Source organism: Berghia stephanieae, chromosome 3, assembly GCF_034508935.2.
Source record: "Berghia stephanieae isolate SIO BIC M18660-M18661 chromosome 3, UCSD_Bste_1.3, whole genome shotgun sequence".
NCBI lineage: Eukaryota > Metazoa > Mollusca > Gastropoda > Nudibranchia > Aeolidiidae > Berghia > Berghia stephanieae.
In genome coordinates, this window is record NC_088362.1 from 24,830,423 (window position 1) to 24,845,741 (window position 15,319).

The window sequence follows — 15,319 nt, forward strand, 5'->3', positions numbered from 1 at the left end:
TCAGAAGTACATAGGTAATAAATTATACATAATCATTAGCTCGACATGCGCACAGTGGATGCACATACGAAAGTCACCAAGGTAACATGAAGGTTGTGTCAAAAACAGCCCGTTTTTGCTGAATCAGGTTTGAAGTTAACTGACCCCTGATGATTTGGAAAATTTTTATTATTTCTCCAACGGATGTAGAGAAACTTCGTATTGTTCTGATTGTTGAACTCTGACCTAATTTCAGAATGATAATGTTTTTCCATTTTGAACTGATTAAATAAAAAATAATGTTTGTTATTATATTCTTTCCGCGTGGTCGTGTACTGTCTCGTATACCCGTTTTTAGATTTAAAATTTTATCTTAGAACATGTCTGCTCCCTAAATTGTCTCTTTTGTGTTTTCTTTTCAGTATGAGAACTTGACATTGACACCAAACTAAACTTGTTTATGTTAAATTATTGTCTAAACATCTTATCTCATTCGTTCACCTTGAGATTTCAATCTAAACTTTTGTTTTAACTCGAAACAAACTTTTCTCATCTATAAATGACATTTAAAAACATTAAAATAAATTTCCCTTTATTCATCTTATTGGGGAAACTTTTTCTCTAGAGTCTATTCCAATGGAAGACTGGAATAACCCAGGCGCAGGCCGCAGTGCAGCGCCGCAAATTAAACTAGCGCGAGGTGACTTACTCAAGCCCACACAGCGCAGCGGCAGGTGGTCGAACTGGGTACCTAAGCTAAAAACTCACCTGTTCCGCCCGCCGGATCAATCTTACCAACACGCTGTGTTTTAAGTCGGAAAGTCCTGGATTCGGGACCCGCTCTGAGCATAATTGAGTCCTTGGAAAAGGCTCATTATTCACATTCTCTCACCGTACTCAGGTGTAAAATGAGTACCTGATCGTTGACAGCGTTGCCTCTGTCGGAAAAAAGAATTGCATTGTAATGTCGCTAAGCAAGTTTAGTCTCGGCCTACGCGTTAAGTGTTGTTGTTGTCAATGACCCTTTGTCAAGCGCTTTAAAAGCGCGTTAAGTGGATATTGCACAAAATAAAAGCTCAAGTTTTTTTTGCGATTTTTTCTTCCAAATCGTTGGCTTTACATTTAGTTTCAAACAAACAGTTCATCCCTATAGATAGAATGAATTTGACGTCACTCAGGTCTTTGTTATTGTTTTTTGCCATCCATGTTTATGATTATTCTCACTTAACTGTTTTGACCAGACTATAAACGTTCAAGGTTACACATAGTTTTGTGTTATAGTCCGTTATACTTCCGGATGGCAATGTTGTGAGCTTCTTGGCCTATCTATTTTAACCCTTTCTATACAAACCACAGGAAAAATCATCATTTTCTTTCCCATTCAACCATCAATTTTTTTCATTATGATTCTTTTATTCGCCACAATTTTTTTTAAAAAATCAAAACTATTTTTTTGGTACTGTTTCTTGATAGATAGAATGAATGTTTTGTTATAGATAATGAACCACTAAAAGCTGTGCATTCCCCACACTTTTTGTTGTCTCTTCTTTCTCTGACCTCTCCACTCCTAAAATAAGATATAAAAGAACTTAAAACACGTCGTCATTGTGATTCCCACAGTGGTTGATGCCAGTGTTGATCTGTCGGCGAAAATGATTTCCCTCTGGGCAGTGGTCGTTCTTTGTCTGAGCTGTGCCGCGTTAGGATCCGATGCAGTTGATTTCGTAGCCAAAGAATGCAGTGAGTATTCTGTAGCGATCGTTATTGATTTTCTTTACTTTTGGGGGTCCCGATAACTCAGTTGATAGATAGAGAAGTCGCTTCTCACGCAAAGGGACCAAAATCGATCCCGGGTGCATTCCAATTTTTTTTATTGACACCCCTTGTCCATCCAGCAGACGATAGACTAGCCTCCTATCCAAAGAGTAGCAAGCAACTGCTATTGTCCGTTTCATGGTATATGTGACCCATCGTCTCAAAGCGGTATTAAGTCGGGATGGACCAGATACTAAAAAGTCAAATTATAGTTAAACTGGTCAAAAATATGAAACGTTGGTATTTACCACAGTAAATTATGATACTCCTTCTCCTCTATAAAGCATATAAACTCAACTTAAGCATATTTCTGGCTACAAATTCCATTTTCAACATCTTAATCAGCCCGACTTAATACCGTTTTGAGACGAAGGGTCACATATAGAAAACGGGATACATTCTTACTCCACGAACCTTTTGACTCTGAAGAACTACTACCAACTATTGCGTGTTGGTACGATAATAGATCAGACGGGTAGAACAGGTGAGTATTTAACTTCAACGCCAAATATCGATAGCAATACCTGTGAAGTTCTTCTAATTTAGTGATCGGTGCCATTGTTTACTGTATAATGTTTGTTAACTAACTCAACCCTAACACCGACTATACACGTAGTTACCTGAGTTACTTTTACCCCATGTCTATTTATTATATTTCTCTGAGACAAATTATAGACGTAGTATCAAAGCTAATGTTTTTAGTTTTTACATGTTGATGGTAGTTGAATAAAACTATCTATGTGCATGATCATTTTTAATACATTTTTTTCCAATTTTGAAAAACAGCAGAAGTCTCTATGATTGAGTGGGTTAAGGCTGTCCGAATCCAGGTCAAGGGACGTCAGGTTGCGGGTGATGGCTTAACCCTCTCCTTTCCAACCATAGGAAAATCGTCACATTCGTTACTATGCAACCAAAAAATTTAGCTTTATATAGCGCAATATCCACTAAATGTGCTCAAAGCGCTTTACAAGGGGTCCCTAGTCAACAGCAACATTTAACATATAGGACGGGACATACCGCCTGTTAGGCGATATTACAATTTTTCGGACAAAGACAACGCTGTTAACGGCCAGGTACTCCTGAGTACGTTGAGAGAAAGTGAGTGAAAAGCCTTTTCCAAGGACTCAACTATGCGCCGAGCGCGAGGCTCGAACCCAGGACCTCCCGATCCGAAAGCGAGTGTCTTACCACAAGACCACATTGCCGCACAACCAACAATTTTACCATTCTGATACCATTCTGATTTCTTTTGTACGTCACATCATTTCAAGAATTCTTTTTATTATATCTATAAAAACTTGACATTGGGCTGTATAGCTTATTTTGCTGAACAATATTATGTATAGAATTTACTTGTTTCAGTAAGAAAACTATATTATTATATTTTTGTGTTAGTTGGATGTGAAGTTTTGGGGAAAACTCAGAAAATGGCTAGTAAGGAGAGCGTTAAGTTTATACCTACGCGAGTTAATCAGATATGAATAGAGGGAAGAAAAATATAATGTAAAAAAACTAGTTCCTTTTTCACTGGAAGTGTAAAACCAATCTTCTGGAGGACTGAATAGATAGTGTGCGCTTGGTTAAGAAACTAAAGTCACATACAATACATTCAAAATTCCAATTAAGTAGATAAATATTTTCTGAAAAGATATGTTTTCAGGTTGTTCATTAAGATGTCTATTGAGCTCGAAAATTTCACAGATTGAGGGACATCATTCCAACTCTTGGGTCCGAATTTCATAAGAGACCTATCGCCAAAATATTTAAGTTTTCGAATGCTGACAATTTTAAATCGTGGGATGTAAGGGACAGAAGACTCAACTACACAAAGAAACGGAGCAGTCTTATCATAATCAGGGCAATTCATATTTAACCAACCCTGATCTCAATGTGCTTTATTTTATTTTCCCAGTGAATAGTCCCTACTTCAAACTCCTGAAATTTGATCTAAAGACCCACCCGTTGGTCGTCCCCGGCACAGTCAAAGCCGATTTGAAATTCCAGATATTGAAACTTCCAAAGCCCGGCCAAGAATATGAGCTGGTAGCGGAGGTTAAGAGAAACACTTTCGCGCTTGGTTACGTGCATGTACCATGCTTTCTCGGTCATGGCAGCTGGTGAGTTTTCCTTTTATTTCATTATTTTTGTATTCCTATTAACTCCATCTACACAAACGACACACACACACACACACACACACACACACACAATGCAATCTTCATAGAGCACCTGAAAGGTGCAATGCTACAAACACGCGATTGTTATATCAAATTAAGAAATTAAGAAGCAGGTACCCGTGGAAGATAAAGAACTGAACAAGTGTGTATGAAAGGTGCCAGACAAAGCACGCAAGAAAGAAAAATATGAGAAAAAAAAAAACATTCCAAAAAATCAGTCGACCTTGACCGGGGATCGAATCTCAGACCTTCTGATTACCGGTCAGACGTGCTACTATTAACGGATCGAAAGGTCCTGGGTTCGAGTCTCTCTCGGTGAATAGTTGAGTCCTTGGAAAATGCTCTTCACTCACATTCTCTCCGCGTACTCGGGTGTAAACCTGGCCGTTAGCAGTGTTGTCTCTGTTGGTTAAAAAAATGTAATATCGCCTAAAAGGCGCCAAGTCTCGTCCTATATGTTACGTGTTGATGTTGGTCAGGGACCCCTAGTAAAGCGTATTGATACATTTTTCCTGACAATTAAAGTTGTGTAAAACTGTCTGTGAATGATACAACAAAAGCTAAATGAGATTCTCTGATCATAAACTATTGTATAAAGGCATTTAAAGGAGGATTCCTATTAATAATAATAATAATAATAATAATAATAATAATAATAATAATAATAATAATAATAATAATAATAATAATAATAATAATAATAATAATAAATAATAATGAATTTATATAGCGCCTAAACATCAACGTTAATCGTGCTCTGCGGCGCTTTACATAATAAAAATGTTTTTTTTTTTTTTTTAATCACGACACTAGGTCTACATTATAAGCATGAATACAAAAACAAAATCTAAGCAACATCTATTTCATTAAAAAATAAGCCTCACGGAACAACTCAGTCTTCAGACATTTCCTGAAAGCCTTTAGTTTGATAAGGTAAGATAAGATAGTGGCTATTGCATTCTATAAAATCTCAAGCTCAAGTATTCATCTCAGGATGCGTCCAATCCATTTCCACTTTCTTTCACATATGATTGTTTTCCTCTGGACACGCCTTGTATGATAGATAGTGGTCCGCGATGGATCATATCAAATAGTGTTCAACAGTCGTGACGTATAGTTACTGGTTCTAAACTATCGGAACAATGGCGGACGCCATTATCTCCATCACCGCCCTTATGAAAGACTTCTCAGGCGAGCATAAAAGTGTATCCAGAGGAGAAAAACAAAAAATCTGATCAAGTTTTGACTTTTATACATTCTAATCACATGACATGTGAAAAAGTTCTAGCCAGCATGAAGAATAAAAAGTACCGAATTGCTTTGTTTTGAACCAAGCTTCTGGTTGCTGGGCGGACGTGACATCAGACTATTGAATCCTATTTGTGACACCCGGTATTATTATGTCGGGATGACTTGACTTACTTGACTTATGCCTCTTGGCTCCTGGCGGAGCATAGGGCCTCAACATCACTCTTCCATCTTCTTATGTCCTTGACACAGACCTTTGCCTCAATCCAGGTAAGATTGGAGACGCGCAGACCTTGGTGAATGTTTCTCCTCCAAGTCTGTTTTGGACCACCCAGTTTCCTCTTGTCCTGTGGGTTCCATTCGAAAGTCTGCTTGGTTACATTACAGGGCTCTTTCCGCAGGGTATGGCCAACCCATCACCACTTTCTGCGTCTGACAAGGACCTCCATTTGCTCTTGGTTTGCCCGTGTCCAAAGATCAGCATTTGGCACTTTGTCAAACCATTTCAACCTGATGATTTGTCTAAGACAGCGTCATATGATATGATATGATATGATATGATATGATATGATATGATATGATTGATATGTTGTATTAATCATTTTCTTCTTCTTCTTCTTCTTCTTCTTCTTCTTCTTCTTCTTCTTCTTCTTCTTCTTCTTCTTCTTCTTCTTCTTCTTCTTCTTCTTCTCTCTCTCTCTCTCTCTCTTCAGCACCCATGATTTTTGCAATTACATAGAAACCAAGTCCAAGGAACTGGCTCCGGATGGAAAATGTAGCAAAAAATTCCCATGCTCATGCTCGGAACTGAAACCAAAGATTTATGACATCCCCGACTTCGAGATAAATGTCCTAAATAAACATCTGCCAAGTCTACCATTTGGACTTTACGTAAGACAAGTGATAAAAATAGATAGTGATTAAATTAATCATTTACATAGATGCTATGCGTTTAGGTAAGACACTCACCGATTGTGCCCGCTAGATAAATTGTATTAATGCTATGAGTTTATATAAAATTATGATATTTTTGTGTCTGCCAGATGAATGAATACAGAGACAGCCGAAATGATTATATCAAGACACGACACGTAGGGGCTCCTTTCGTGTGTGGGTTTTCAATGTAATTCGGAAAATATTATATTGAGTATTGATGATATGTGTTTAAATACAACACACCCGCTATATCAATCCTACAATTATACAAAACGTTTATTGATAGTATGCGCTTGGCTATGAAGCTCACAACATTGCCATCCGGAGGTATAACGGATCAACACACAGAACTGTGTGTAACCTTGAACGTTTGTAGTCTGGTTAATACAGTTTAGTGGGAATTACTCATAAACGCGGATGGCAAAAAGCAATAACAAAGAACTGAGTGACGTCAACTTTAAACTAACTATAGTCTGATATAATTTAGTGAGAAGTAATAGTCAAATATATATATATATAGAAAGCTGCAAAAATCCGTGTCAACTACCAACTGTGTTACATATTATAAACAGTTTTAGCGATGGGATGTTTACCGACTTGACATCGCCTGACACAGGTACACGTCATCTGCTATCAAAACCCTATTGTCACTTTTGCGTCTCTATTTCCGTCTCGGAAAACAGGAAACTTGGAGACGATCTGTATCTAGGTCACTAGTGTCAAGTCGGTAAACATCCTCTCGCTCATAATTATGTTTATTTGTAATTTGGCTTTAATTTAGACGTGTTGTCGCAACTTCAAACTTCAGTTGGGTGATAACGTCTCATTAAATTCTCTCTGCAGACTCTCTATGCATACCGTTAATACTCAATGACAAAATTGGAGACTAGATCTAGAAACTCCATCAATTCTTCTTAAAGGGGCATCAAAATTACAATGTGCGGCTGTGTGGTATTGTGGTATGACACTCGTCTTTGGATCGGAAGGTCCTAGATTCGAGTCCCGCTTTGAACAGGTACTCATTTTACACCTGAGTACGGTGATATAACATGAGTAAGGAGCCTTTTTTCCAAGGACTCAACTATGCGCCGAGCGAGGCTCGAACCCAGGACCTTCCGATCCGAAAGTGAGTGTCATACCACTAGACCACAAAGCAGCACTGTCGATCTCAGGTTATGAGTTCACGAAAGCTTCGGAATCTAAAGGCCTGACACTGACCAAAATATTACGTCACAAAAGAAGACGACAATCACCAAATGAAAGTGAAAAATGAGTTGTTAGAAGTGCTCAAGGAAAGAAATTTATATAGATTCTATAGATCTTATGCACTTGGTTAAGAAGCTCCCAACATTGCCATCCAGAAGTATAACGGACCAACACACAAAACTATGTGTAACCATGATCGTTTACAGTCAGGTTACTGCAGTTTAGTAAGAATTACTCATAAACCGTAGCCATCGCTAACTTATAGTCAGTTTGCGCTTGGCTAAGAAGCTCACAACATTGCCATCCTGAAGTATAATGGATCAACACACAAAACTCTGTGCAACTATGAACTTTTATAGTCTGGATCATGCAGTTTAGTGAGAATTAATCATAAACGTGGATAGTAAAAAACAATACCAAAGACCCCCGTGACGTCAACTTCATTCTATCTAAGCCTGACACTGACCAAAAAATGACGTCAAAATGCCAGTCTTTGGCCACAAAAGAAAACAAATCGTGAGTTGTATTCAATAGTTAAACCAATGGGACCACTTGTGTCCATGAGCACTACTAACAACAACTCACTAGGCGGTGCAAAAACCAAATATTGACGTCAAAGTGCTAGTCAGTTGGGGGTTCAGTGTCAGGCTATAACTAAACGATGGCTGCGCATAAACGCGGATGCAAAAACAATAACAAAGACATGAGTGACGTCAACTTCGAACTATCTATAGATTGTATGAAGTTGACGTCATTCAGAGCTGAGGGACGTCACTTCGCTCCTTCTATAGGCAGAATGAAATTGCAGTCACTCGGGTCTTTGTTATTATTTTTGCCATCCACGTTTATGAGTTATTCTCACCAAACTATTAGCCAATCTATAGATAGTATGCAGATGACGTCACTCAGGCCTTTGTTATTGTTTTTGCCATCCGCGTTTGTGAGTTGTTCTCACTAAACTGTATTAACCAGACTATAACAGTTCATGGTTACACAGAGTTTGTGTGTTGGTCCGTTATAGATAGTTCGAAGATGACGTCACACAGGTCTTTGTTATTGTTTTTGCCATCCGCGCTTTATGAGTAATGCTCACTGAACTGTATTAACCTGACTATAAACGTTCATGGATACACACAGTTTTGTGTGTTGGTCCGTTATACTTCCGGATGGCAATGTTGTGAACTCCTTGGCCAAGCGCATACTATCTATACTTCCGGAAGGCAATGTTGTGAACTCCTTGGCCAAGCGCATTCTATCTATAGATAGTATGCAGATGACGTCACTCAGGCCTTTGTTATTGTTTTTGCCATCCGCGTTTGTGAGTTGTTCTCACTAAACTGTATTAACCAGACTATAAAAGTTCATGGTTACACAGAGTTTGTGTGTTGGTTCGTTATACTTCCGGATGGCAATGTTGTGAACTCCTTGGCCAAGCGCATTCTATCTATAAACGGTCAAGATTACTCATCGTTTTGTATGATGGCCCGTTATAGATAGTATGCAGATGACGTCACTCAGACCTTTGTTATTGTTTTTGCCATCCGCGTTTGTGAGTTGTTCTCACTAAACTGTATTAACCAGACTATAAAAGTTCATGGTTACACAGAGTTTGTGTGTTGGTCCGTTATACTTCCGGATGGCAATGTTGTGAACTCCTTGGCCAAGCGCATTCTATCTATCGTAGGTAAAATGAAGTTGACGTCACTTGGGTCTTTGTTATTGTTTCTTGCCATCAGCGTTTATGAGTAATTCTCACTAAACTGTATTAACTAAACTATAAACATAATCTATAGATAGTTCGAAGATGACGTCACTCAGGTCTTTGTTATTGTTTTTTGCCATTCGCGTTTATGAGTAATGCTCACTGAAATGTATTAACCTTCTATAAACGTACATGGATACACTCAGTTTTGTGTGTTGATCCGTTTGACTTCCGGATGGCAATGTTATGAGCTTCTTAGCCAAGCGCATACTATCTATAAACGTTTAAGGTTACACATAATTTTGTGTGTTGGTATGTATATCCGACAGGCGAATATTGTGAGATATTTTCGATTAACGCATCGCATCCATAGCAGCACACCGGAGCCATCGTTAACTTAAATCCCGACACTTGAACCGCAGCCATCGTAAATTTATGGATAGTTCGAAGTTGACGTCACTAAGGTCTTTGTTATTGGTTGTTTTTTTTTGTTGTTTTTTTTGGGGGGGGGGGGGGGGGGGGTTTGTTTGTCTTTTTAAAAAAAAAATTTTTTTGCCATCCGCGTTAATGAGTAATTCTCACTAAACTGTATTAACCAGAATATAAACGTTCAAGGTTACACAGAGTTTTGTGTGTTGGTCCGTTACACTTCCGGATGGCAATGTTGTGAGCTCCTTAGCCAAGAGCATACTATCTATAGATAGAACGAAGATGACGCTATTCAGGTCTTTGTTATTGCTTTTTGCCATCCACGTTTATGAGCAATACTCACTAAACGGCATTATCCAGACTATAAAAGTTCATGATTACACATAGTTTTGTGTGTTGGTCCGTTATACTTCCGGATGGCAATGTTATGAACTTCTTCGCCAAGCGCATTCTATCTATAGATAGTATGCAGATGACGTCACTCAGGCCTTTGTTATTGTTTTTGCCATCCGCATTTGTTAGTTGTTCTCACTAAACTGTATTAACAAGACTATAAAAGTTCATGGTTACACATAGTTTGTGTGTTGGTCCGTTATACTTCCGGATGGCAATGTTGTGAACTCCTTGGCCAAGCGCATTCTATCTTACTTCCGGATGGCAATGTTGTGAACTCCTTGTCCAAGCGCATTCTATCTATAGCTCTTTTTTTTTTTTTGGGGGGGGGGGGCGTTGTTTGTAGAGTATAATTCAGGGTTACAATGCCCACCCCTGTCATCACGTAGTCAAGGCTTTTTGGCATCTGCCAATCCCAAATGTCTGTGTCAAGGTCGACCGTCATGTCGCGTCAACGGGTGAGGAGGAAAAAAAAAAAAAAAAAGAACTGGCATATTATTATATCATTACATTGAAAATTATGAAAACTATTTTTTATTTTGTATGAAATCCTTTATAAATTTTACGATGATCAAGAACGAAACTTTTGCCATCTACCTCTTCCTGGCGCAACATTTATAAAAATATTATTTAAAAAAATAATAACACAGCATTTATTTGGCGCAATATCCACGTGCTCAAAGCGCTTTACAAGGGGTCCCAAGGCAACAGCAATATTAAACTTGAAAGACGAGACATGACGCCTGTCAGGCGATGTGACATTTTTTCCTAACAAATTCAACGAACGGCCATGTACTCATTTTACACCTGAGTACGGTGAGAAAATGTGAGTAAAGAGCATTTTCCAAGGACTCAACTCTGCGCAACGCAGAGCGGGTCTCGAAACCTGAACCTTCCGATCTGGAAGCGAGTCATACCACAAAACAGGGAGGAGCACTGTTCTGTCGGCCACATAACCTCAATATTAATTAAATTTGATTTCTAATTTCATCAATTTTTGGAGTTAAAACATAGTTCTTGGTATCAAACCTATTGTAAATTCGACGCTGATCACGAATCTGACGTCAAAACAACGAAAATCCGAAAAAAATTGTCCAATTTTTTATACTGCCACGCCCCCGATCGCCGATCGCCTCGAAAAATATTAAGCAAAGCGGGCTTTGCGAGCGATGGACCGTACCTAGGTTTATCGGCCAGGTATTTGGCCACACACATTGCGTTTTCACGCCGGTTTGCCTGATCCTGGTTCGGACGCCTATCAAAACCGTGCGTGGATGGAGCCTTTAAGTTTCCGATGGCGACGAGCACACAGACATGACGCCTACTTAAAGACGATATAACGAGTTGTTGTTTTTTTTTTTACAGATACAACGTTATTAACATTCTATTTACACATAAGTTCTGTAAAAGAATGTGAGTAAAGAGCATTTTTCAAGGACCCAACATCACTTTGCAAAGTCCCAGGTTTGAGCGTTTTTTGCCAAAATGAAGCTCTTTTGAATCGATCGATATTTGAAGGGACAAGTTTTCTGACCAGATTTTTACATACGTGTTTCTCAAGAGTCCGACAGTTAACTCTTTTTCATAACAATTTTTCCCTCCTTGTAAGTATTAGTGGTAATATCATTGTTGTAGTTTTGTGTGGTTATTAATAGTATCATTTTATTTTTGGTTCCATTTACCATTTTTTTTCTTGTTTTTTCTTCTTTTTTTAAAGTTTTTTTTTGTCACTTTCATGTAGACGTCAACGTTGTCATCAATTTGTATGAATTACTGGCGAAAGCCTCAGATTGAATAAACTTTGAAACTTTGTTGTTTATTATTTTTTTCTCATCAGACGGACTATCATGCCACATTGAAGATTGTCGAAAAGAAAACACATAAGGCATTGGCCTGTCTCTACTTTGAGTTCGAACTGAAAAAGCCGAAGTGTGATTCAATCTTTTGTTGGGGTTAACTCTGTCCTTACCAACAATAAGAAAATGTGACCCATCGTATCAAAACGGTACTATTTCGGAACGAATCAGATGCTTAAAAGCCGAATTTAATGTTAAACTGGTCAAAAATATAAATTGTTGGCAGTAGCACCATAAAATATGGTATCCATTCTACACAATAAAAATACAAATTCAACACAAGTCTGATATTTCTGGCTATAAATTCAATTTTCAACATCTTAAACCATCCCGACTTAATACCGTTTTGAGGCGAAGGGTCACAAATGGTCACACCAACAAGTTTATCATTTTATGCATCATAAAATTGAACGGATCTACATAGATACTTTGTTATATGTAGTTATAAAAACTTGACACTATGATGTAGTGCTAATTTTTCTGAACAATAAATATTATGTATAGAATGTACTTCTTGCTCTTCTGTGTGAGTAAAAATAACATTATGTTTTTGTGTTGTGTAGGTGACGTTTTGTGTGTTGTGACGTTTCGGAAAAAGTTCTGAAAATGCTGATGAGGATAGAGTTAAACCGGGGACTGAAATAGATAGTATGAAGATGACGTCATTCGTGTCTTTGTTATTGCTTTTTGCCATCCGCGTTTATGAGTAATTCTCACTTTACTGAATTAACCGGACTATAAACGTTCATGGTTACATACAGTTTTGTATGTTGGTCCGTTATACTTCCGGATGGCAATGTTGTTCTTAGCCAAGCGCATACTATCAATACAGAGAGGTGTGGCTTCCTGTGTGGTAATAAATTATAACAATGTAATATTGAATGTATGGTTCAATTTAATAAACGAGAACAGATAATATGGACGATTCGGGTTTCCCCTTTGTCAACAAAACACGATGAAAGAAATACTATAGTGGAATGAAATTATATGTTAAGGTGAATAAACAAAAATATTGATGGGGCAAGAAATAGTATGGTACAGGATGCACGAATTAAAACAGAACAAATTAATTAAGTCAAAAAATAAAATAGAGTTTTAATTGCAGACAATGCTTGTCTATGTCAGGCCATGTCAAGTATGTAAACATCCACATACTGTTTATTTGTAATATAACTAAAACTTGGCATGTGTTTTACCAGCTTTCGATCTTCAGTTGGGTGATTACTTCTCACTAAAGTCCCTCCAACCGTAGCCCTGACACTGACCAAAAAATGACGTCAAAAGACAAGTCTTTGGCCGCAAAAGAAAACAAATTGTGAGTTGTATTCAAAGGCTCGACCAATAGAATCACTTGTTTCCTTGAGCTCTATAGATAGTATGCGCTTGGCTAAGAAGCTCATAACATTGCCATCAGGAAGTATAACGGACCAACCCACAAAACTGTGTGTATCCATGAACGTTTATAGTCAGGTTAATACAGTTCATCTTCGAACTATCTATTGACGACAACTTACTAGACGCTGCACAAAACTAAAGTACGACGTCAAACTTTAAGTCCTTGACGGTTCTAGCGTAGCCATCGTTATGTTATAGCCTGATACTGAAATCCAAAAGGACTGGCAGTTTGACGTCATTATTTGGTTTTTGCACCGCCTTGTGAGTTGTCGTTAGTAGAGCTCATGGAAACAAGTTATTTGATTGGTTGAACTATTGAATACAACTCACGATTTGTTTTCTTTTGTGGCAAAAGACTGGCATTTTGACGTCATTTTTTGGTCATTACTGAGTTTGCGCCAACGGGTCCCGTTAGAGATAGACGACGATTGGGATTGTTTGAAAGCTTTAACCCTTTGCCCACTAGTCATTATGACATCCGAAATGCTATCGCCTTCTACATCTACGCCAGAATAGAAATAGAGGGTGGAGCCTACCATGATATAACATTTTATGGATCCCTAATTTCATCATATCAGTTCTGTCCACTGACAGGTGGGTGGATATCGCTTTCAAGAACTTATGTCCTTATATGAAATCCTGAGTTTTTGACCAATCAACGGATTGGTCTTTTGATAGCTCGCTTGTCAACTTGAGTCAGCTCAGCCCTTGATTTATGTAAAGGCATCACATGCGGTATATGTTGTGTAACTTCAAAGACCACGGTTGACCGAAAGCGATGAATGGAAGCCCTACTGTGGCGTGGAGAACGAGGTCTTGTATGTATAGTTACGTCATATCTCAACGCTCATGAATTCTTAGTACGGCTGGACTCACAATCAAAACTCGAAATCTGTGTTTTAAACTCTTGAATCAATCGAATTACATCAGTGCGTTCGTCTCATTGAGAAATGAAAAACGATATATAAATCAAGAACATCGACCGGAAAATAAGGAAATTATCATAAAATTATAAAATTTGAGAAAGCTATTTTCAAAATCAAATATATTACAAAAAAGGTTATTTCTCGACCGATTTTTATGAGACAAAGACAATTTTTCTCCACTTTTCAAGCTGATTCCAACAATGAGGTTTTCAAATTTATCGCGATAAGATTATTTGTCATTATTTTTTTTAATACCCAATTGACTGCTCAGGAATGAATACGTAATCCTTGGCGGCTAGCGAGTAGGTGTTAAATTTTGCTTACCCTTTCCCACGCAGACGCACACACATACACACACACACACACACACACACACACACAGACTGAACACACAATGTATGTCTTTCACTTCTGGCCAAAGTTGCCTTATTACAACTTAGACTCGAATGATAACAGCGAGTAGGGTGTCAGATTAAACTTCAGTTTTAAAAGTCAAATTCAATTCACACCGTAATAAATCATAATAATGATCATTCTTGATATATTAGAGCATTAAAATATTTAATTCACATTACCATAAATATATTTTAAATATATGTATTTTGTAATTATTTTAGCGACGATACGAACCCCTTTTAATCGTCGAGCCGAACGATAGGATGCTAGACGACGATAAGTCTGTGTGTGTGTGTGTGTGTGTGTGTGTGTGTGTGTGTGTGTGCGTGCGTCTACGTGGGAAAGGGTAAGCAAAATTTAACACCTACTCGCTAGCCGCCAAGGATTACGTATTCATTTCCTGAGCAGTCAATTGGGTATAAAAAAAAATAATGACAAATAATCTTATCGCGATAAATTTGAAAACCTCATTGTTGGAATCAGCTTGAAAAGTGGAGAAAAATTGTCTTTGTCTCATAAAAATCGGTCTAGAAATAACCTTTTTTGTAATAGATTTGATTTTGAAAACAGCTTTCTCAAATTTTATAATTTTATGATAATTTCCTTGTTTTCCGGTCGATGTTCTTGATTTATATATCGTTTTTCATTTCTCAATGAGACGAACGCACTGATGTAACTCGATTGATTCAAGAGTTTAAAACACATATTTCGTGTTTTGATTGTGAGTCCAGCCGTACTAAGAATTCACGAGCGTTGAGATATGACGTAACTATACATACAAGACCTCGTTCTCCACGCCACAGTAGGGCTTCCATTCATCGCTTTCGGTCAAACGTGGTCTTTGAAGTTACACAACAT

General features: G+C 37.9%; 1 protein-coding gene across 1 annotated transcript; it reads left to right on the plus strand.

The window, feature by feature from the left end:
- Positions 1-470: 470 nt before the first annotated feature.
- LOC144967413 (uncharacterized) lies at positions 471-12,254 on the plus strand. The gene is made up of 4 exons (XM_078904581.1): positions 471-1,719; positions 3,710-3,914; positions 5,936-6,113; positions 11,726-12,254. The coding sequence occupies exons 1-4, from the start codon at positions 1,632-1,634 to the stop codon at positions 11,843-11,845; spliced, it is 591 nt and encodes a 196-aa protein (XP_078760707.1). The 5' UTR covers positions 471-1,631; the 3' UTR covers positions 11,846-12,254.
- Positions 12,255-15,319: the final 3,065 nt, after the last annotated feature.